The sequence below is a fragment of the Pteronotus mesoamericanus genome, unplaced genomic scaffold, assembly GCF_021234165.1.
Source record: "Pteronotus mesoamericanus isolate MK-2021 breed Mesoamerican mustached bat unplaced genomic scaffold, CSHL_Meso_final contig_639, whole genome shotgun sequence".
Lineage (NCBI taxonomy): Eukaryota > Metazoa > Chordata > Mammalia > Chiroptera > Mormoopidae > Pteronotus > Pteronotus mesoamericanus.
The window spans coordinates 128,331-149,461 of NW_026555223.1; the positions used below are offsets into that span (position 1 = coordinate 128,331).

The window sequence follows — 21,131 nt, forward strand, 5'->3', positions numbered from 1 at the left end:
TCCTTTAAGCCTCCTGGTGCCTCTCCCACTTGCCCCTTCTCCCATCCCTGAGTCCAGCCCCATCCTTTCCCGCCAGCCCCCTGCCCTGGCCTCTTCCCTGGCCTCCTTGCCTCCACTCTTGCTACCTTCAAACCATCTTCCATCCAGAAGGATGTTTCTGAAGTTCACATCTGACTCTCTCCCTCCCCTACTTGACCTTAGCGCTTTTTAAAAAAATTATTTATTTATCTATTTATAGAGAGAGGGAAAGGGAAGGAGAAAGAGAGGGAAAGAAACATCGAAGTGTAGGGGATACATCAATCCAATCGATTAGCTCTCACGCGCCCCCAGCTGGGGACCTGGCCCAAAACTCAGCCCTGTGCCCTGCCCAGGGAGTGAACCGGTGACCCTTTGGTTTGCAGACTGGCACTCAGTCCACTGAGCCACACCAGCCAGGGCTTGACCTTAGCTCTTTATTGTCCTCAGGTGAGCTCCCAGCTTTCTAGCCTGGCGCTCAGGGACTCTTTACCAGCAGCTTCCCTGAGCTGTCTCATTTGTGTCCCATTTCAGGGATGGCCTCAGCATCCATCCTGTCACCCAAACCTGACCCTCAGGGTCCTCTGGGATCCCTCACCCGACAGTAGGTTACCTAGTCCCACGAAGAACTCAGCTTCACAAACCTCTCTTCCACCTGACCCTACTCTTCTCTCTACAACCTCACCCTGGTCTTGCCTTGTTCTCTCCCCTGGGACCTCTGCTCTGGCCTCCTGCCTGGTCTCCCAGCCTCCACCCTCCCTTCCTCTAACTTGTCCACAGCGAGAGGAATGTTTCTCAATCCGAAATCACCCTTTCCTTCCTTTGCCCCAAACCTTTCAAGATAAAACTCCAAGACAGCTTGCCTCATGTCACCTCATGTCTGCTTGACCCTCCCGTCCCTGCCCCCAGGCTTCTGTCCCTTGCTAGCAAGCCTGGGGCATCTTCCTGCTGCCCTCTGTCCCTGCCTCCTGCACATGTTTCAGCCTGGTCTCGACATCCCCTCTCTATTGCATCACGACCTGGCCTTTCCCAGTCTAATCTACGTCCCGTTATTTACCCCCAACACTCTGTCATTTTCTTCAGCCGCATGCATGGGTTGTCATGGCACAGCAGTCTTCCCTTATCTGCGATTTCACTTTCCGTGTTTCCATTACCCATGGTCAACTGCAGCCCAAAAATATTAAATAAAAAATTCCAGAAATAAACAATTAATAAGTTTTAAATCGCACGCTATTCTGAGTAGAATGATGAAATCTTGTGCAGTCTCTGGGGCATGAATCATCCCTTCGTCTAGTGTATCCATACTGTGTATACTCCCCACCCATTTGTCACTTAGTAGCCATGGCTTATCAGCTCTGTTATCGAGAAAAAGGAAGACAGAGAGAGAGAGCGAGAGAGAGAGATTGAAGAGAGAGAGAATATTCACATAACTTTTATTACAGTATATGTTATAATTGCTCTATTTCATTATTAATTATTGTCAATCTCTTACTGTGCCTAATTTATAAATTAAACTTTATCATAAGTATTTACAAAGGGGAACCCATAAAAACCCAGCATTATTTTATGGAGGGCGGCCCCCTTGTAGTATACAGGCTTCCCCTGCTGGGTGAGTGTTCTAAGAACCCATCTGTTTCAGTGCACCAACTGGTGTTGTTGTGAGAGGCTGCATTCGGCTTCAGTGAGTTTTTTTAAGACACTTTCAACTTGTTTGACCATTTTATGACGGATGACTTATGAGTACACCTGCCAACATTGCATTGTATTCAGCAGTTTTTGACCAAAGTTGGCATGACCCCCATGCCCCACCCTCCCTATTCACCTGCTCTTGCCCCGAGTGACATTTTTTTGTTTACCTGGATGAAAAAATTCCTCATAGGGAAATGTTTTGCTGATGTGGAAGAGGTGAAACAAAAAATGGCAGGGGCACTAAAAGGCATCAAAATCGACAAGTTCAAAAGCTGTTTTGAGCAGTGGAAAAACCATCTCAAAAAGTGCAGTGCATTAAATGGAGAGTACTTTAAGGTGACTGAAGTTTAAACAGATAAGAATAAATACACAATTTTTTATAAATAAATTCTGGATTTTGGGGGTTCCCCCGTGTATGCAGAGGGGAAAGCATAGTAAGTGTATGTAGGGTTCAGTAGTATTGACAGTTTCAGCCATCCAGTGAGGGTCTTGGAACGTATCCGCTGTGGGTACGGGGAGACTGCTCTATATTCATTCGTGTGACTATGTGTTTCGTATCTGTCTCTTCTCCCTGGTCTATGGGCTCTGGGAGAGCAGGGACTAGGTCCATCTTGGTTACCACTGCCTTCCCACAACCTTACAAAAGGCCTGCCATAAGCAGCCAATTCATTATTGTGGTATTTTGGGGGGTGCAAATATGTGTAAAGGTCCACCCACTTGTTTGAATATGTTAGGGGGGCCTACATATCTAGGGCTCAGTGGACGGGCCCTGTGCGTGGCCAGCTTGATCTGTGTTTGTTCACTCAAAAGCTACTCGCTGAGCGCTTGCTATGTGCTTGCAATTTACTTTCAAATGCATTTAAAAAATGAGATGGACAGGTAGATAGAAATGTTTCCTGTGCCAGGGGTTGGGGATTCCACAGTGAGCAAGACAAGTCTCTGTCCCTGTGGGGCTCATATCTCAAGAGGAAGAGACAACCACCAGATAAGCACTCTCAGGATGCAGCATGGGCAGTGAAGAAAAATAAAGCAGGGGAGGAGACAGCAAAGAGTGGGAGTGCCCTTTTAGCAGCGATGGTCAAGGAAGGCCTCTCTGAGGTTAGGATCAAGATCTGAAGTAAATTAGCAAGTGAGTCATGGAGGGAAGGACATTCCAGGTGGAGGGAGCAGACAGTGCGAGGTCAGAACCATGTGGCTGGAATGAATGGAGGTCAGAGAGAAGGAAAGGTCAGGGAAGACCTTGGCCTGGTGAGAGCTTGGGATATTTTAATTATGGCATAACCTACTGGGGGACTATTTCTCCCCATCCCCGGATTTATTGAGATATAATTGACAAATAAAATGGTATAAATTTAAGGTGTACAACATGATGATTTAATACATGTATATATTGTGAAATGATTACCACAATCAAGTTAGTTAACACATCCATCACCTCACATAGTTACCATTTTTTTTTTGTGGTGACAACATTTAAAATCTATTCTGTTAGTAAATTTCAAGTATACAATACAACTTTATTGTAACTATAATCACCAAGTTGTACATTAGATCCCCAGTACCTATTCATTTTATAACTGAAAGTTTGTGTTTTTGACCAACAGCTCCCCATTTCTTCCCCCTCCTGCACCTGGCAACACCATTCAGCTTCCTGTTTCTTTTAGATTAATTAACTAACTAATTAATTATTGAAATATGATTGACATGTAACATTATATTAGTTTCAGGTGCATAACGTAGCAATTCAATATCTGTATATATTGAAAAACGATTACAACAATGAGTCTAGGTAACGTACATCACTGTACATAATTACAAAATTTTTGTTGCTTGTTATCTACTCTTTCAGCAACTTACAGATATCCAATACAGTATTATTAACTATAGCCACAATGCTGTACATTATATCTGTCTCTGTTTCTTTTTTAGATTCCATATATAGGTGAGATCATGAGGTATTTGTCTTTATCTAGCTGACTTATTTCACCTAGCATAATACCTTCAAGTTCCATCCAGGTTGCTACAAATGGCAGGATTGCCTTTTTTATGGCTGAATAATATTCCTCTGTGTGTGTGTGTGTGTGTGTGTGTGTATGTGTGTGTGTGTAGTTGATCCTCAAACAACACAGTTTGAACTGTATTTTTTTCAATAAATACTGTAAAGGTATTTTCTCTTCCTCATGATTTCCTTAATGACATTCTTTCTGTAATTTATTTTAAGAATATAGTATATTATATGCATAACATGTAAAATACTGGTTAATCAACTGTTTATGTTATCAGTAAGGTTTCTGTTCAACTGTAAGCTATTAGCAGTTAAGTTTTCGGGGAGTCAAAAGTTGTGTGAGGATTTTCAACTGCATGGGCAAAGGTTGGGGCATTTAACCCCCATGTTGTTCAAGGGTCAACTGTATATCACATTTTCTTTATCCATTTGCCTGCTGAGGACACTTGGGTTGTTTCTATGCCTTGGCTATTGTGAATAAAGCTGTCATGAATATGAGGGTACAGATATCTCTTTAAGATGCTGATTTCTTTTCTTTTAGGTAGATATCCAGAAGTGAGATTGTTGGGCAATATTGTAATTCTATATTTAATTTTTTTGAAGAATTCCATGCTGTTTTTTATAGTGGCTGTACCCATTTATATCCCCACCAACAGAGTACCAGGCTTCTCTACCGGGTGGCTTTGAGCAGGGAGAAACTTGATTTGATTTGGTTTTAAAGGGCCCTTAAGTGAAAGGTTGACTTTCTCCCAGAGAGATCAGAACCTGGATGCACTATGTCAGACCATTGTTTATTGTGAAGTGATGCTCCAAGAATGGGCCAGCAACTCCACTGAGGAGCTCTTACCAGAATGAGCCTGAATCTGATCTAATTCTTAGTTTACAGGGAATTCCTGGGAATGGAAGTGGCACCACAAAGATGGCATCAGCCAAATCCAAGATATGAAAAATTGTATAGGGCAAAGGACCCAGTTGGGGGCATGCAAGAGGCAACTGATGAGTGTGTCTCTTTCACATCGATGTTTCTCTCTCCCTCCCTTCCCCTCTCTCTAAAAATAAAAAAGTAAAATATTTTAAAAAAAGACCTAAGATGGTTTAAAGGAAGGCACTGTGTGGTGAGGCTTTGGGTCCTTGTCTGAACAAACCCCATGACAAATTACATTTATGAGGCTGTCAGGGAGACGTGACCACTGACACTGCAGAACTGTTCATTGTGGTAGGTGTGAAAATGGTCATTGGGGCTGCAACTTTTTAAAAAGCAAATTTCAAAAAGGCAGTTATTGTTTTAAGAAGTTACGAGTCTTTTCTTGTGGATGAGAATTTGAGGTATACATCATGAATGTATTTAGTGCCACTGAATTGTACACTTATGGTTAAAATGATAAATATTGTTATGCATATTTTACCACACACACATAAACTGAACACTACACTAATTCTAATACATTAATTTGGAGTCCAGTAATTCTTTATTGTTTATCCCATTTGAGTTTATATTTTCTTTTGCTTGTGACTGAACTCATCCTAACACATGCCACCTTTCTCATTGATGCAGTGCAAGGCTCAGCCTGCTTTAGAGAAATGAGTTTGCTGATATCACAGATCTCACGTTTCTCTGAACATGAATTTTAAGTGCAAAAGAAAGTCATTGCCTTATTTTAAAAGAAGGAAATCTTAAACATCAGTCAGTCATTCCCTTTCACATCACACTGTTGACATAAGAAACGTCCAAACTTATAACGAGAGAATTTTGATGGGTTTATTTGAGCCAACTGATGACAATTGCAGGGAAACAAAATCTCAACAGATTGAGAAAAGCTCCAAAGAATGGCAGTTTTGGAGCACATTTTATACCTTAGAGTCAGAGGAGGAGGAGATGTAGGGAGAGTTACATGATATCCATTGGTGGCAGATTTAGGGGCCAGGAGAAAGGAAAGCAAGGATGGTGGGTGGGAACCGGTGGCGGAGGGAAACAGGAGGGAATCTTGGATTGGGTGAAGCACATACTTCTTTTACAGGATAGTTAACATTTACAGCACAGAGAGATGGTAAGCCGGAGAACAAGATAACAAGGGGTCTTTGGTGCCTTGGGTGTGCCCTGAGGGGTCTGGCAAGGGCTATTATCCTGATATTTCAAAGGTATGTCATCTTAGTTGCAAGAAAAGGATAGGCTCACTTACAATAAAGACTGACCTTTGTCAATAAACTACAGATCCAGGACATGACTACGGGCCATGACCTGCCATGACCCGCTTAAAAACAAAATCTTTATTATATTTTTTCTGTTACCATTTAGTCCCTGTATACCCTCAAACCCCAGCAATCACCACACTGTTGTCCTTGTCCGTGAGCACTTTTTCTTTTTTGCTCAATCCCTCCACCTCCTAACCTCCCCGCCCCCCCCCGCCCCCGCACTAGCTGTCATCTGTTCTCCATCTACGAGTCTGTCTCTGTTTTGCTTGTTAGTTCAGTTTGTCCATTAGATCCCACATATGAGTGAAATTATATGGTATTTGTCTTTCTCTGACTGGCTTATCTCACTTAGCATAATGTTCTCTAGGTCCATCCGTACTGTTGCAAAGGGTAAAATTTTCTTCTTTTTTACAGCCAAGTAGAATTCCATTGTGTAAATGTCCCATAGTTGCTTTATCAGCTCATCTATTGATGGACATGGGCTGCTTCTATATCTTGGTGATTGTAAATAACGCTGCATTGAATATAGAGGCGCTTATGTTCTTTTAAGTTAGTGTTTTGGGTTCCTTCAGATCTATTCCCAGAAGTGGGATCACTAGGTCAAAAGATCCATTTTTAATTTTTTGAAGTATCTCCACACTGCTTTCCACAGTGGCTGTGCCAGTCTCCATTCCCACCAACAGTGCCCAAAGGTTCCCCTTTTTCCACATCCTCGCCAGCACTTGTTCTCTGTTGATTTATTTATGACGGCCATTTTGACAGGTGTGAGATGCTATCTCATTGTGGTTTTTATTTGCATTTCTCTGATGATCAATGATGTTGAGCATCTTTTCATTGGCCAGCTGTATGTCCTCTTTGGAGAAGTGTCTATTCAGGCCCTTTGCCCATTTTTTAAATTGGGTTGTTTGTTTTTTGGTGTCGAGTTTTGTAAGTATGTTATAAATTTTGGATATTAACCCCTTATCAGATATATTGGCAAATATGCTCTCCCGCTCTGTGGGATGTCTTTTTATTTTGTTGATGATTTTCTTTGCTGTGCAAAACCTTTTTAGTTTGATGAAATCCCATTTGTTTATTTTTTCATTTGTTTCCTTTGCCTGGGGAGATATATCTTATAAAAAATTGCTATGAGCGATGTCTGAGATTTTGCTGCCTGTGTTTTCTTCTAGGAGTTTTATAGTTTGGGGCCTACCATTTAGGTCTTTGATCCATTTTGAATTTATTCTTGTATGTGGTATAAGAAGGTGGTCTAGTTTCATTTTTCTGCATTTATCTGTCCAGTTTTCCCAACACCATTTATTGAATAAACTATCTTAGCCCGTTGTATGTGCTTGCTTCCTCTGTTGAATATTAATTGACTATAAAGGCATGGGTTTATTTCTGGGCTCTTTATACTGTGCTCTTTGTCTGTTTTTATACCAGTACTAGGCTGTTCTGATTACTCTGGCCTTGTAGTATAGTTTGATATTAGGTAGAGTGATTCTTCCAATTTTGTTCTTCTTTTTCAGGATTGCTGTTGCTATGCAGGGCCTTTTGTGGTTCCATATAAATTTTTGAAATATTTGTTGTGGCCCTGTGAAATACACATGACCCACCTTTAGTTAGGAATTTTCACATGCAGACCTATGTGATTACTTTCCTTCTGAGTTTATAAGGCCTGTCATGTGGGCCTCCTTTGAGCTTCTCAGGTTTAGTATGTGGCCTCTTTTTTGTGCATAACACTGACGTATATTTAAAAAAGAAAAACAGTAATAGTAAATCCAAGAACTTAGACTGTATTTTGTTCCTTTTAAGTCCCAGGATTTTTCACATTCTTTTTTTGAAATTTTTAAGTCTTTCACGTTATATCGGTTGTACATGCCCCAACTGGAGATCGAACCCGCAACCTAAGCATGTGCCCTGACTGGGAATGGAACTGGTGACCTTTCGTTTTATGAGAAGATGCCCAATCAACTAAGCCACATGGTCAGGGCTCAACAATTCTTTATCTTTGTCATGGGCATTCCCTCCCTGGAACACAATGGCTCCTGTACCACCTTGATGACATGCACATCCCCTGGGGCATAAAGGTTGAATTTCTCGTCAACCTCCTGGAGTCATGTAGGTCCTGTGTCCCAGTTCCTGGAACTACAGCTTTCCACGTGCATTGATCACTTAAGCCTATCGACTATAACTACAGCTGAAATCTTTAACTCCTGAGTTCCCCTACCAATAACATCATGGAAAATTAAAGAAAAAACTTAAATGATGCATGCATTGCTGAAGCATTCAGGGGCAGATAAACTGATGTCTGCAAGTTTCTTTGAAACTACTGGAAAAGTGAGTTGGATAGACAGGTGGATAGAAATGTGCTAAAGCAAACTGAATCCATTCGCACACAGAGGTTCCCAAATAATTCCCTCAACTTTGCTGCACATTTGAAAATTGTCATAAAATGTGGGGGAAAGGATGCTTTTTACTATGAGAAATGCATATTCAGTTATTTCCTGGGATTTGCTTTAAAATAATTATAAAAGAGTGATAGGTAAAACAGAACTAGCAGAAAAGAAAATAGATGAACTAAAAATAGCAGGAAACTAATGGCTATCAAATAAGGCCGGGGATTGAACAAGTCTATTTTTGTTTGAAAATCTCCTTACTAGATAATTAACAAATAAAACAATGCTTCTGGTTTCTTTTCTTAGAGAAGGCAGGAGGAAAAGGGTGTGAAAGAGGCAGGAATTAGGGTTAGGATTCGTGTTTCAGCATCTGCTTTCAGATTCGGAGAGTTTCCAGGGCTTGGATCCATCACTTTCAGGCTTTCCCCGGCCAAGGGCCCCCCTCCAGGTCAGCAGTTCCGCTGTTACCTTCTCCCTGCCACCCCGCCCCCTCCAGCCTTACCGGAAGTGAGCCCAGGACAGGCCCTCCCCCAACATCTGGTACTGATGTCACAGCGAGGGTGGGCGGGGGCCCTGTTTTTCAGCTCCCGCCCAGCCTCCAGGGAGGGGTGGACCCCCATCCCCAACCCTTACTCACAATGTCGGACACTGTCACAGACACATCAGGCGCTGCCACGGGCCTGGACCAGAGGCCAGAAACAAACTTTTATTGCAAAACAGGGACTTCAAGTCCCAAGGCCCGCAGACCTGGCCTCTTCTTGACACAGGGAGTTGGAATCTGGCCCCACTTGGTCATCTAGCCCTTTCTGCTAAGTCAAATTGGGACAGTGGGTCAATCAATGTGTGTGTTGAGTGGGCAGAGGAGGCTATCAATATAGTTATGTAGGCTGGAGTGTGTATGGCAGGGGTTCCTCTGATCTGAGGGTCCCCATGTGTTCTAGTTTACTTGGTTCCCAGGCCTGTGTTTACACTGTACAATGTGGGGGTATCCATTTTGGGGAGCATTTGGGGATCAGGGTGCTTGGAGAGGGGTGTCCTTGGAGGGTGAAGGTGCAGAGGAGGCCAGCCTTTGGCTCTCTCTTAGTGGGAAGATATTTAGGAGTTAGGATAAGGTCACATGGGAACCGGCTGTATTGTTCAGTGCTTAGGGGAGTGTGGCTTCTGATGGTCATGTGCCTGGACAGTGGTATGGTCACTTGAGGGCTGAGGACAGTTTCTCTGAGATGACATGACCCAGGATGGTGTATGCTCTTTGCACCAGGCTCGCAGAGACAGCGGTACTGCTAAGCTTGATGAGTAAAGAGGACGTGTGGTCCATGACGCTTTAGTGACAGCTGAACTCTCACATGTGGGTTGTGAGTCCAGGGGAGTTATATTGTGTGCAAGTTGGTGAGTTATCTAGGCATGCGAGTCCAGACAGACTAGAGTTATGTCTGTAGAAAGCTTGTGTGGCTGAGTTGCCTCATGGTTGTGTGTCTTGAGAGCTGTGTGGGCCAATGAGTGTGGCTCTGTGGGCAAATAAGCTGATCATCTGTGTAACTGACTCTAGAAAACAACTACAGGTGTGTGAATGTGGTTTCCTGTGGTATAGACTTATGGCTCTGGACTCAGCCCTGTCCATGCCCATGGTTGAAGCTACTACCTCCCGATGCCCCTCCCGGGGGTGTCCAACCTGCGGCCCGCGGGCCGTATGTGGCCCAGGATGGCTATGACTAAGGCCCAACACAAAATTGTAAATTTACTTAAAACATTATGAGATTTGTGTGTGTGTGTGTGTGATTCCATGTTGCAATGTATGTTTAATGTGTGGCCCAAGACAACTCTTCTTCTTCCAGTGTGGTCCAGAGATGCCAAAAGGTTAGACACCACATGATAGGTGGGGTAGAGGTCAGAAGGGCCGAACTTGCAGTTGGAAGGGTGGGGGGATGTTGAAAAGGCCACTGACAGCTGGTTGGAGGTTCAGGGCTCCTGGCGGGCATGGGCTCTGCAGGGAAAAGGCTTGCAGGATGGCGGTGACAAAGAGGAACAGCTCCGCTCGAACCAGGCCCTCTCCGAGGCAGACACGCTTACCTGGAGGAAAGGTGAGATATTGGGTTGGGTCAGCCCTCCTCACACTCCAGCCAGTGGGTGAGTAGGGATGAGCCCAGCAGATACCTAAGGAGAAGGGAAGGAATGCCTCTTGCTTCTTGAACCTTCCATCTGCATCCAGAAATCGGCCTGGGTTGAACTCTTCTGGCTGCTCGAAGACGTTGGGATCATGCAGGACAGAGCCCAGGAGTGGGAAGACCTCAGTGCCCTGAGGGGAATCATAACAGAACTACAATTATGCTTCACTGCCCAGGTTCCCAAGGGCAGAGTACAAGGGTCTGTAACAGCATCAACATGTAACAAGCTAATTATGGGCCAAGCAGTTTATTAAGCATTTTATATGTACTACCTCATGTTTAACAGGCACACGTCTTCCACTTACTCAAACACATGCATAAACTCACTAAATATTTTCACAAGCCTAGGAAACAGCTACTAATATGGTCCCCATTTTAAAGATGGGAAAACTGAGGCTCAGAGGCCTTAAGCAACTTGTCCAAGGCAACACTTGACATAGCAGAGGTTGTTACTTTTACATTTCGTTTTTAAGGTTTGAGGGTATGCTGTGATTCGTCTGTGGCTGTCTTAAGTCACCTGGCGGCCCAGAGTCCAGCTTTTTGCTGCTCAGATCGTCCGGAGGTGAAAGCAAGAGTGGGTGGGCAAGGGCTGTCCACAAAAGCTCCCCCTGCCCAGATTCAGGGAGAGTAGCAGCCCCTTCAGTCTACATCAGGGTCATCCTGTTCCCAAGGCTGTGGTGGAGGGTGAAGGAAGGTAGGGCGTGAGGAGAGGGAGAGGGACCTCCATGGCGAGGGACTCCGGCCAGCAGGCCTTGAGCTGGGGAGGCGAGAGGACTGCAGAAAAGTCAGGGTCGTGTTATTGCTGTTAAAGTAAGAGAAGGGCAGATAGCAGTGGTTAAAGCATAGGCTTGGGTTAATATCTTGTCCCAACCTCTTGTAGGCTGGGTGAACGTGGCAAGTCTTCTAACCTTTCGGGGCCTCAGTTTTCTCATCTGTAAAATGGGCATGTTAGTGGTATGGGATTGCTCTGAAGATTAAACACCTGGCACAGAGAAGATCCTCAATCGTTGGTGCCTGTTATTACTGTCGTTACCATCAGTAGTGGTTGTCATTGCACAATCACTGCCTTAGCAAGTGTCTCTGCTGCTGCCTTATGCCCACGTACCACACCCCCAGTACTGAGAGCTGAGTTGGTGTTTTACAAGCATTGCCTTGTGGATTCCTTACAATTCTGATTGATACTATTATCTTTCCCAGTTTAGAAGAGGGGTAGATGGAGGCTCAGAGGGGGAAGTGATTTGCCCAAGGTCCCAGCTAGAAGACTGGATTCCAGTTGCCATGGGTTTGCTTTTACACTACAATGAAGCTCAGGAAAGAAGCAACTAGTGGGATGGTGCCCTAGGTTTCTGTGGAGACATCGCCCCCTGGTGGTGCTAGTTGAGGCAGTGAGAAAAATGTGCGTGGCGCGGGGATGAGGGAGGGAGAAAGGGAAGAGACTGCGCGTGTTTGCAGCAGGTGTTGAGGGTGAACACCTCTGTTAGCCCTCAGTTCTCAAATTGCTTTCCTATCACTTCATCTGCGTCCCAACCATCTTGGAACAAGATAGAATTAGGATATCCATTGACACATGGGGAAGCTGAGGCCCAGAGGGAGGGAGAGGGAGGGAGAGAGAGGGGGAGAGGGGGGGAGAGCGGGAGAGATTGAGAGAAGAAAGAAGATGCAGAGAGAGAAACCAAGATCTAGGAGAAGTCTGAGAGTCACAGAAACAGACTCAGGCCCAAGGCGGAGACACCGCTGGGGACGGCTGCTCCGCGGACCTACCTGGGGCAGGGTGTACCCTCGGAAGTAGGTGGTTTTTGTGACAGCGCGGGGTATCCCCATGGGCACCAGTGCCAGCAGCCGCTGCGCCTCATGCAGAACCGCGTCCGTGTACGGAAGCCGAGCTCGGTCCCCCAGGCCTGGCGCACGGCCAGCCCCCAGCTCCCTGGTCAGCTCCTCCCGCACCCGCTCTGTGCCCAAGAAGAAGAGGATTGGAGGTCAGGGGAGGGGTGGGGACCTCTCCTTGGAAGCTCCCTTTTCCTGAGCAGCTGCGGTTACCGGTGAGGCTGGCGGGGAGGAAGAGCCGCCCAGCCCTTGCTGAGCTCGAGTCCCACACGTCCTGTGCTCTGGGCATTACATCTCTGCTCTCTTAACTCCCTCAGCACTCCTGTGAGAGAGGTGCCAGCCTCGCTGTTCACTTCCCGACTCAGGAAACCGAGGCCCAGAAAGCTGAAGTCACAGCTGACTCCATTCCACCAAGGCCACCAGACCCCAAGTCTGATCTTCCAGGACAGCCCACACGGCTGGTTGGACAGCATTTAACCTGCCTGGTGTGAGATACTGGAGCTCCTTGGGGTTTACTGCCAGCCCTGCGCTGTCCCACACCAGCCCAGCTTCAGTTCCTGTCCAATTTGTTTTTTATCTCTATCCTTACCTGCCTGGATGCCTCCTCACAGGTGGCTGCTGGCCCATCACACTCAAAGTGTCCCAGACTGGATTCAGTGTCTCCCCTGAAACCACCTCTCGTTCCTTCTGTCCCCATCTCAGCGTAGCCCCATGGTCCCCCAGTCTCCTGTCCGGAGCGCTGGGCCTGTCCCTGGATGCCTCCCCTCCCCCGCATCATTCTCCACCACCTGCTTATTTGGCTGCTTGTTTTCTCCTCCTAGCTTGACCCGGCCCTGTCCTCTCCCACCCATGCCCCTACCTGGCCTTCCCTCCTTGGGCATCCTCTGCCACCCCTTACAATTTAGCGCTTCATGGCAGCCCCAAGAATTTTTCTAAAATGCTAATCTGACCCCACCCTCCCCTGCCTAACATCTTCCATGGCTCCCCATTGCTCAGGATGAGGTGAGAAGGCCTCATTCCTCACTATGCCTCATGCGGCAACCAGCAGTCCCCCCACCTCTTGCTCCTCAGACACCCCAGATGCCAGGCTCATGGTTACCTCCAGGCTCTGGCTCAGACTGTCCATTCCCCTGAAATTCTTCCTCTCCAGCCCTTACTTCTGTTCCCGGGGCCTGGCTGGTAGAAAAGGCCCGTACCTTGGACCTGAGGGTATTTTAGCAGGAGCAGGAGGGTGTAGCGGATCATGGCGCTGACCGTCCCTGTCCCGGCAAACAGCAGATAAATGACAGTCATCAGCAAGTTCTTGTCAGTGAATTCTGTGTTTGGATCTTGTTCCTGTTGCAGGAAAGCAGTCCGATGGGTCAGAGAACACAACAGGCAGGGCGCAGAGGCCCAGCCCAGCCTGGCTTGGGGTGCAGCCCGGCAAGTTCAAGCTTTGACGAGGAGTTTAAATAAATGTTTGGGAAAGTCAGAAAGTGGGCCCTTGATATTATTCTCTCTGGCTGAAATATTTTTAAAAATGAAAGAGAAGAGCCACCACAAACAAACAAACAAAGAGAAAATGACAAGTGTTGGTAAGGATGTGGGGAAATTGGAACCGCTGCCCCAACTGATGAGAATGTAAAACCGTGCGGCTGCTCTGGAAAACAGTTACGGCAAATCCTCAAAAAATTAAAATAGAATTACCATATGATCCAGCAATACCATTTCTGGGCTTATCTCCAAAGGAATTGAAAGCAGGGTCTCGAAGAGATATCTGTAAACTCATATTCATAGGGGCATTAGCCACAATAACTAAAAGGTGGAAGCAACCCAAGTGCCTATCGATGGGCGAATGGACACATGAAATACGGGCTCTCCAAACAATGGAATATGATTCAGCCTTAAAAAGAAAGAAAATCTGTCACTTGCCACAACATAAATGACTCTTGAGGGCATTATGCTAAATGAAATCAACTAGTTAAAAAGGACAAATACTGTATGGTTCCAGTTACATGAGGACCTAGAGTAGGCAAATCCATGAAGACAGAAAGGAGAACGGTGCTTCCCAGGGGCTGGGGGAGGAGGAAACGGGGACTTGTTGCTTTGAGAGTATAGAATTTCAGCTTTGCAAGTTGAAAAGAGCACTAAAGATTGGTTGCACAACAATGTAAACACACTTAACACTATTGAACTGTACACTCAAAAATGGTTAAGATGGTAAATTTTGTGTTGTGTGTATTTTACTGCAATTATTTTTTTTAATTTAAAAAAATAAAAGAGAAAAGACGTGGGGCCACAAAGGTAAGAAAAAATCCTCTCCATGAACAAGGTGCTTGCATTTATTCACACGATATGGCTCTGAATATCTCCCACAATTCCAAAGTTCATACAATCCAAAATTAGTTATTTCCATAGGAGTCACCTTAATTCTCCTTTTATCATGTAATAAATTGTTCTTATATAATTAGTAAAACAGACTTTATCAGTATAATTTGCTATTGCTAGGTTTCAGAAGGAAATGAGTGTAAGTCACAGAAATGTCCTGTGTGGTAGAGGAAGCAGGGGGTGGGGTGAAGCAATGGTGGCATTGCTAGTGGCATGTCACTGGTCATGGGGCTGAGGTTGGAGGGCGGAGAGGAGAGATATAAGAGACTCTGACACGGGTGAGGTAGGGGTGGGGAGAGGCAGAGTGAGCAATGCACCAGGAAGAAGAGATAAGCACACACATGGAGAGTTGAATTCATGGAGACATGGAGAAAGAGAAAGAGAGAGGAAGAGAAATGGTCTGACAGATTCCCAGCCACATCTGGGGGGGCAGGCAGTCAGGCCACTGACCCTATTCAGGAGCCCCCTCCCCCGTAACCTCCCCTTACCTTCGCCATCTTCAGTAGAAAGGCATCCACAACATCGCGTGCAGGGCCTGAGGTGTCCAGACTCCCCCGGTGCTGCTCCACCTGATCAATGGTGAAGGCGGCCAAGGTGCCTGCATGGCGGAGGAGCTGGGTGTGGGGGCCTGGAAGGGGCTGCAGGAGCCAGGAGAACATCTCGTAGGCCTGTGGGGGGAAGGGCAGCTGTTCCCATGGGGGCCTGGCCCTGCACCAGGACGAAGGGGCAGGTGGATGGGGTGACGTGGGGGTTACCTGGAACAAGTTGGCAGGAGCCTTTGGGTAAGGTGGCTGGAGAGGGGTTGCACCTGCTTACCTGGCCCCATGGAGAGCTGACCCCCAGCAAGATGCCACCAGCTGCCTGGACCACAGCCTTGAACTCCTCATCCTCATAGGGGAAACGAAGGCCCACGGTGAGGGAGCAAATGACATTGGAGGTGGCCTGGGCCAGCAGTAGGGAGGGGTCAAATGGCTGGCCTGGTGAGGATGGGGCAAGAAGTGTGACAAAATCAAAGAAGACCGACTCCACCGGGGGGGGGGGGGGGGGGGCGATACAACCACAAAGAGACAGGCTTGGAGAGAGAGACGGACAATAGAAACAGAGAAACAGACAAGGAAAGAGAGAAAGAGACAGATAGGGACACAGACAGATAAGGAAAGAGACAGAGACAAACTTACAGGAGGGAGAAGCAGAACTGGAAAGAGAAAAAAGAAGTGGAAAGTGATGTGACAATACCAAAGACATAGAGACCCTCAGGGAGACAGCAGAACAAAGACAGAGGGGAAGGAGGAACAAGAGGTGGGGGTGAATAGAGCACCCAGCCCAGGCATCGTGGGAGGGTCTACACTCACAGAGACCCCAGGGACCCTGGGTGGACCATGCCCTGCTGACCTTCTGTTCCCTGGAACACCTCCACCAGACATCGGGCTTCCGCCTGGATTAGCTCCTCGCCTTGTCGCTTCCCCATGCCCAGGTCCCGCAGAGCAAGTGTGGTGAATTTCCTCAGCTGCTTCCACCGCTCCCCATTGGAGAAGAAAACCCCTGCACAGAAGGCTATGCTCAAGGAGAAACTGGCTCCTCTCCCCACTCCTTAGGATGACCCCCTTCGTCCTGGTGAGGTGCCCTGAGGGGCCTCTTCAGGCCCTGTCCTGAGTCCACATCTGCCTGGTGCAGGGATGAGGACACAGTAGATGTTTAATAAACACCTACTCTTGGGTCAGAGAGTGATGGTCTTGGTAACTGGGGTTGTCCAGGCTCCTTCTAAGGGAATATTCCTTCCTTTCCTCCCTCCCACCCATCCATCTTTTTAGTCTTCTTTTTTACCCACTCATACTTTAATCCTTCTTCCCTTTTTTCCCCCGTCCTTCCATCCATCTCAACATTTATGGAGAACTATTTGGTCCTAGCTAAGCATCCACCCACCTGCCCCAATGTTTATGAAAGTACTGCTAGGCCGCGTCCATCCATCCACCCATCCACCCATCATCCATCCATCCATCCATCCCATTTATGCAGTACTATTTGGATCTCTTGCCCCATGTTGTTTGGAGGTTGAACAGGGAGGGAAGAGGATGGAGCTGCGCCGCTCTCCTCTTTTATCTGAGACTTGCTTTGGAGAGACCCTGCCCTGCTCTGAGTTCAGTATCCCTGCCTGTGGAATGTTTCCCTGACGCCTCCCACTGAATGTCCCCTCCCCACCTACCCTCTACTGTGTCCCCAGCTGGCCTCAGCACCTCTCCTCCTCCCTATTCTCAGCCCACTATCCTCTGCCCCCTGTTCCAAGACCTGGATTCCTCTTGCAACCACCCCCATTTCTAACCCCAAGGCCCCAGCTCTGATCCAACCCAGTCCCCTTCCTGGGCTCCCACACAGAAACCCAGGGGATCCTTCTAACTCTGTACCCTTTCCCTGCTTAAAATCTGCTGCTCCCCCCAAAAACTCACAGCCCAAACACTCCGGTGTGACTCAGGTCCTGCATGACTAGGCTCTGCCAACTTCTTCAGCTTTATTAGCCATCCCACTACCATCCCACTGACTTCTCTGACTCCTTCAAATATGTCAGGATCCCCCACCTATAGATCTGTTCCCCTGCTGTTCCCTCTGCCTGGATTACCCACCTCTCCATCCTCCCTGAACTAATTCCATTCATCCTTCATGTCTCAACTCAAATGTCATCTCCTCTGAGAAGCCCTCCTAGATTGCTGCTATTCTCCCTCAACCTGACAGGTTCTGTGTCCTGCTCTCAAGGCTGTACCTTTCATTTTAGGCTTCTGTTCTCTCCCCACATTGCCTTATTGCAAGCGCACCTCTCTCACAGTAAGACAGGTTTGTCTCAGTCACCTCTGTGCCTCCAGTACCCAGTGCAGGGCCAGGTCTAATGAAAACTTGTCAGTTGAATGAATGCCTCTTCTTACATCCATGGTTTGTGCTTGTTGTCTCTGCCTGGAACACCCTTCCCACTCATCTTGTGAATCTCAGCTCAGACACCTTGCCTTTCAGGAAGACTTTCTGGACTCCCAGCAAACAAGTTGGATCAGGAATCTCCGCCTATTTCTGGAGTCCCAGCACTTCCCCCACCCCGGCCTGAGCCCTCTGCCAGTGACCGCCCCGGGTCTCTCATTCCTGACCTTTCTGTACTGTCACTGTTTAGTGACAGGTCTGTCTCCTCACTGGCCAGAGCACTGTGGGGGAGCCGGATGGGGCTGTTTAGTCACTGCTGTGTGGGACTCTGGCTTTCAGTCTTAGCACAAAGGATAGTTTCTACATTTTGTGTTTGCACATCAGTTAATGCTCAGTGTCTTGAAAGCTCACCCCTTCCTTCCAGCCCTAGGCGTTTCTGCTGGACCCACGCTAACATTACTGCACCCTGGTGAATACTAAGCACTTGCCTTGTGCGAGGCCCAGTCCTCATTCAATCTTCACTACAACCCAATGTACAGGCACTATTATCATCCCATTTTTTGGATGAGGAAACAGAGGCATGAAGCCAGCATGAAGGTCACCCACCAGTAGTGGAAGCAGGCTCTGAGTGAAGGCGTGGCAGCCTCCGGCTCCACTCATGACTCACCGTGGCCGTCAAAGGTCTGGTCCAGCGTTGCCAACATCCCTCGCCCACCGAACTCCTCAGCCTGACCTCCCAGGGCCTCCTGCACAGCCTGGTGCCCAACCAGGACCACCACACGCCGCCTGGGTCCCAGGTGCACGGTGAACACTGGCCCATACTTCTCACTCAGCTGGGGGCAGGGAGGGGAAGGGGTCAGGGCCTCTTCTAATCTAGATGTCTCCATCATGGCCCTTATCACTGGATGAGCCACCTCTTAGGAACCACCCCCAGGTCCCCAAACTCCCTCCCCAACACTCTGATCCCCATCTTCTTACCTCCTGCACAACCCTAACTTCTGACTTTGGGACAACCCCGAGCCCATCTCTACCCTCCCAGTTCTGACACACGGCAACATACACCGGCAGCCACACCGTTGGTCTGCCATCATTCCTCAACTCTGTCCACCCCCAAACTAGCCGCCCTTTTCAATCACCGCTAAACCCTCAAATTCTGGAGCACATCCCTCCCCAAGACCCTCACCCCCTTGCCATGTCCTGGAAATCCCCCAGGCTCTTGCCCAGTGGGGAACTTCTGGTCTCTTCCCACTTCCTCATCCCACAAAAGTTGGGGCTGCTTCCCCTTCTCTGTTGCAGGAGGGCCCAGCTCCACCTACGCCCCCTTCCCCTTGCCACACACCCCAAGATTCTCTGCAGACAGATTTCTGGAACCCTCTAGCCTCTGCCTCCACTCCCCCTCTCCCCCGGGACACCTCCCTTTTCTTCTCTGGCGTCCTCTGGGGAGGTCACCTGTATCTCTCCAACTACCTCTCCTTCGGGACAAGCCCATCACCACCACATCTCCAGCTTCTCCCCTGCTTGACGACTCCCACCTCTCTGAGCTTTCCTCTCCAGCCCTCGCCACCTTCCCAGATCCTCTGCCCTGGGACCCTTGCCACTGGACCCTGCTTCCCTGCTCTCACCCTACTCCAGAATTCCGTGCGGAGAGGTCTCTGCTCTGCCTTCCCCCCGCCCCGCGTCCTCTCCCTCCCCGGGCCTCCCCCCGCCGCCAACCCAGTCCTAGACCCTGCTCCCGCCCCACTCCAGGATACCCGTAGCCCCTTTGCCCTGAACCCGAGCTTGCCTCCTCCCTGGGACCCCCGAGGACCTCTCTGCCGGGCACTCCCGTTTCTCTCCCCAGAGTCCCCTTCCTCTCTCCTGGACCTGGACCCCCGCCCCTAGCAAGGGCGTTCCCGCCGCTCCTTACCCGCAGGAGCCCCGAGTACAGCTTCCCGGGCCAGAGCTGCAGGAGGTTCCCCAGCAGCGGCAGCGGTGCGGGCCCGGGGGGCAGGAGGCTTCGGGTCCGGGTCCGGGGCAGCGCCAGCGTCAGCACCAGCAGCAGCAGCAGCAGCAGCAGCGCCCAGGTGCCAGTCGCTTCCATCGCGGCAGGTTGGTTGGTCCTTCCCCTGCTCCAGACGCTCCACTAGGCTGGGACAGTCGGAACAGCTCCCTTCCCAAGGAAATCAGGTGGAGGGAGGCAGGGCAGCCAGCCCCTCGCCCTGCCTACAGGAAGGATTCTTTCCCCGTAGCCCGATTTCTTTCTTCCAGACCCTCACCGCCGCCTGGTGTTTGGGACACAGGCTCCAATGGTTTTCTCTCCAGTCACCCAGGTTCTGGGGGGCGGAGACAGCTCCCTGGGCCGTACGTAGGGCGTGGGCAAACTGAAGGAACCTGGAAGCCGGAGACTTGGGCAGCCTCCCGGAGGCCACACCCCGAGCTCGGCGGTGACCCGCGCGGCCCTCCCGAGCTCCCACGTCCCCCATCTTTGCAATCCTGGTGCACGTTTACCTGTGCGTGTCTGGGTGGTGTCTTGGAGCCAATTTCCTCCGGCATCTGACATCACCACGAACTAGGAGGAGAAATGGACCTTTAATAATGAAGAATCTGAGGTTCAGAAAGGTGAATCGGTCCTAGGCCACATAGCTAACAAGCGATAGAGCCGGAATTTAAACTCAGTGCAGTCTGAATGATTGGTTGAATTATTCACTTATGTAGCAGTATGTATATTGGTTAGGAACATCATGTCTGAAGCCAGGCTACCTGACTTCACAGCCTAGCTTCCCTATGCCTCTATTAACTCTTGTAAAATAGGGATAGATTTCAGGATTGTAGAGATACATGCGAGTACACGATTTAAAACCAGGCCAGGTGCATATAGAACAAGTGTTAAATAAATGTTAGTTAACATTTTTTCAACTAATTGTTATTGAGGTCTAACTACAAACAAGATTTTGTTCTAGACCTGGTGATGTATCTGTGAGTAACAGAGAGGTGGGCCCTGCTCCCTCCCTGAACTCTTACCCACATGCAGATAAAGTAGTAAGTTCAGATAACTTCAGGGAGTGCAAAGGCCTGCCAAGGGGGATGGGCCTGTTGAAGAAGACGTGACAGTGTCCACGCTGTTTGGTTCAAAGCTGCAAGCCCAGCGTCTAGAGCAGGGCCTGGCACACAGGGGGTGCTCGATAAATATCTCTTGCATCAAAGATTGAATGTAGGAGACGAGGTCAGTGAGGGCAGCAGGGACATCTTGCAGGGCCCTGGGAAAGACTTTGCATTTTACTTCTAGTGCAAAACAAAGCAGATTGTCAACATAAGAAATGTCCAGACCTATAAGAATTTTTGTGAGTTTATTTGAGCCAAACTGACAACAATTGCCTGGAAGCAAAATCTCAACAGATTGAGAAAATGCTCTGCAAAGTGGCAATTTGACTATTTATTTTATACATCAAAATCAAAGGGGAAAATGTAAGGGGTGTTAGGGTGGTTGGCTGTAAAAGAATTCACAAAGAAAATAAAGCACAGAGTAAAGCTTTTATTTTACTTTTCCAAGAGAGGAAAAGGGCTAAGTGCAGAGATGTGCACCAGCACTGGGGGGTGGGGAACTTTGAGCTTTTA

General features: G+C 48.2%; 1 protein-coding gene across 1 annotated transcript; it reads right to left on the minus strand.

Moving 5' to 3' along the window:
* Positions 1 to 9,066: 9,066 nt before the first annotated feature.
* LOC129076676 (cytochrome P450 2S1) lies at positions 9,067 to 19,645 on the minus strand. Its single transcript, XM_054580827.1, has 9 exons — positions 19,444 to 19,645; positions 18,205 to 18,370; positions 16,029 to 16,178; positions 15,453 to 15,613; positions 15,125 to 15,304; positions 13,466 to 13,604; positions 12,207 to 12,394; positions 10,435 to 10,576; positions 9,067 to 10,350 (listed from the first exon to the last, which is right to left on the minus strand). Exons 1-9 carry the CDS (start codon positions 19,615 to 19,617, stop codon positions 10,169 to 10,171), a joined length of 1,482 nt encoding a protein of 493 aa, XP_054436802.1. The 5' UTR covers positions 19,618 to 19,645; the 3' UTR covers positions 9,067 to 10,168.
* Positions 19,646 to 21,131: the final 1,486 nt, after the last annotated feature.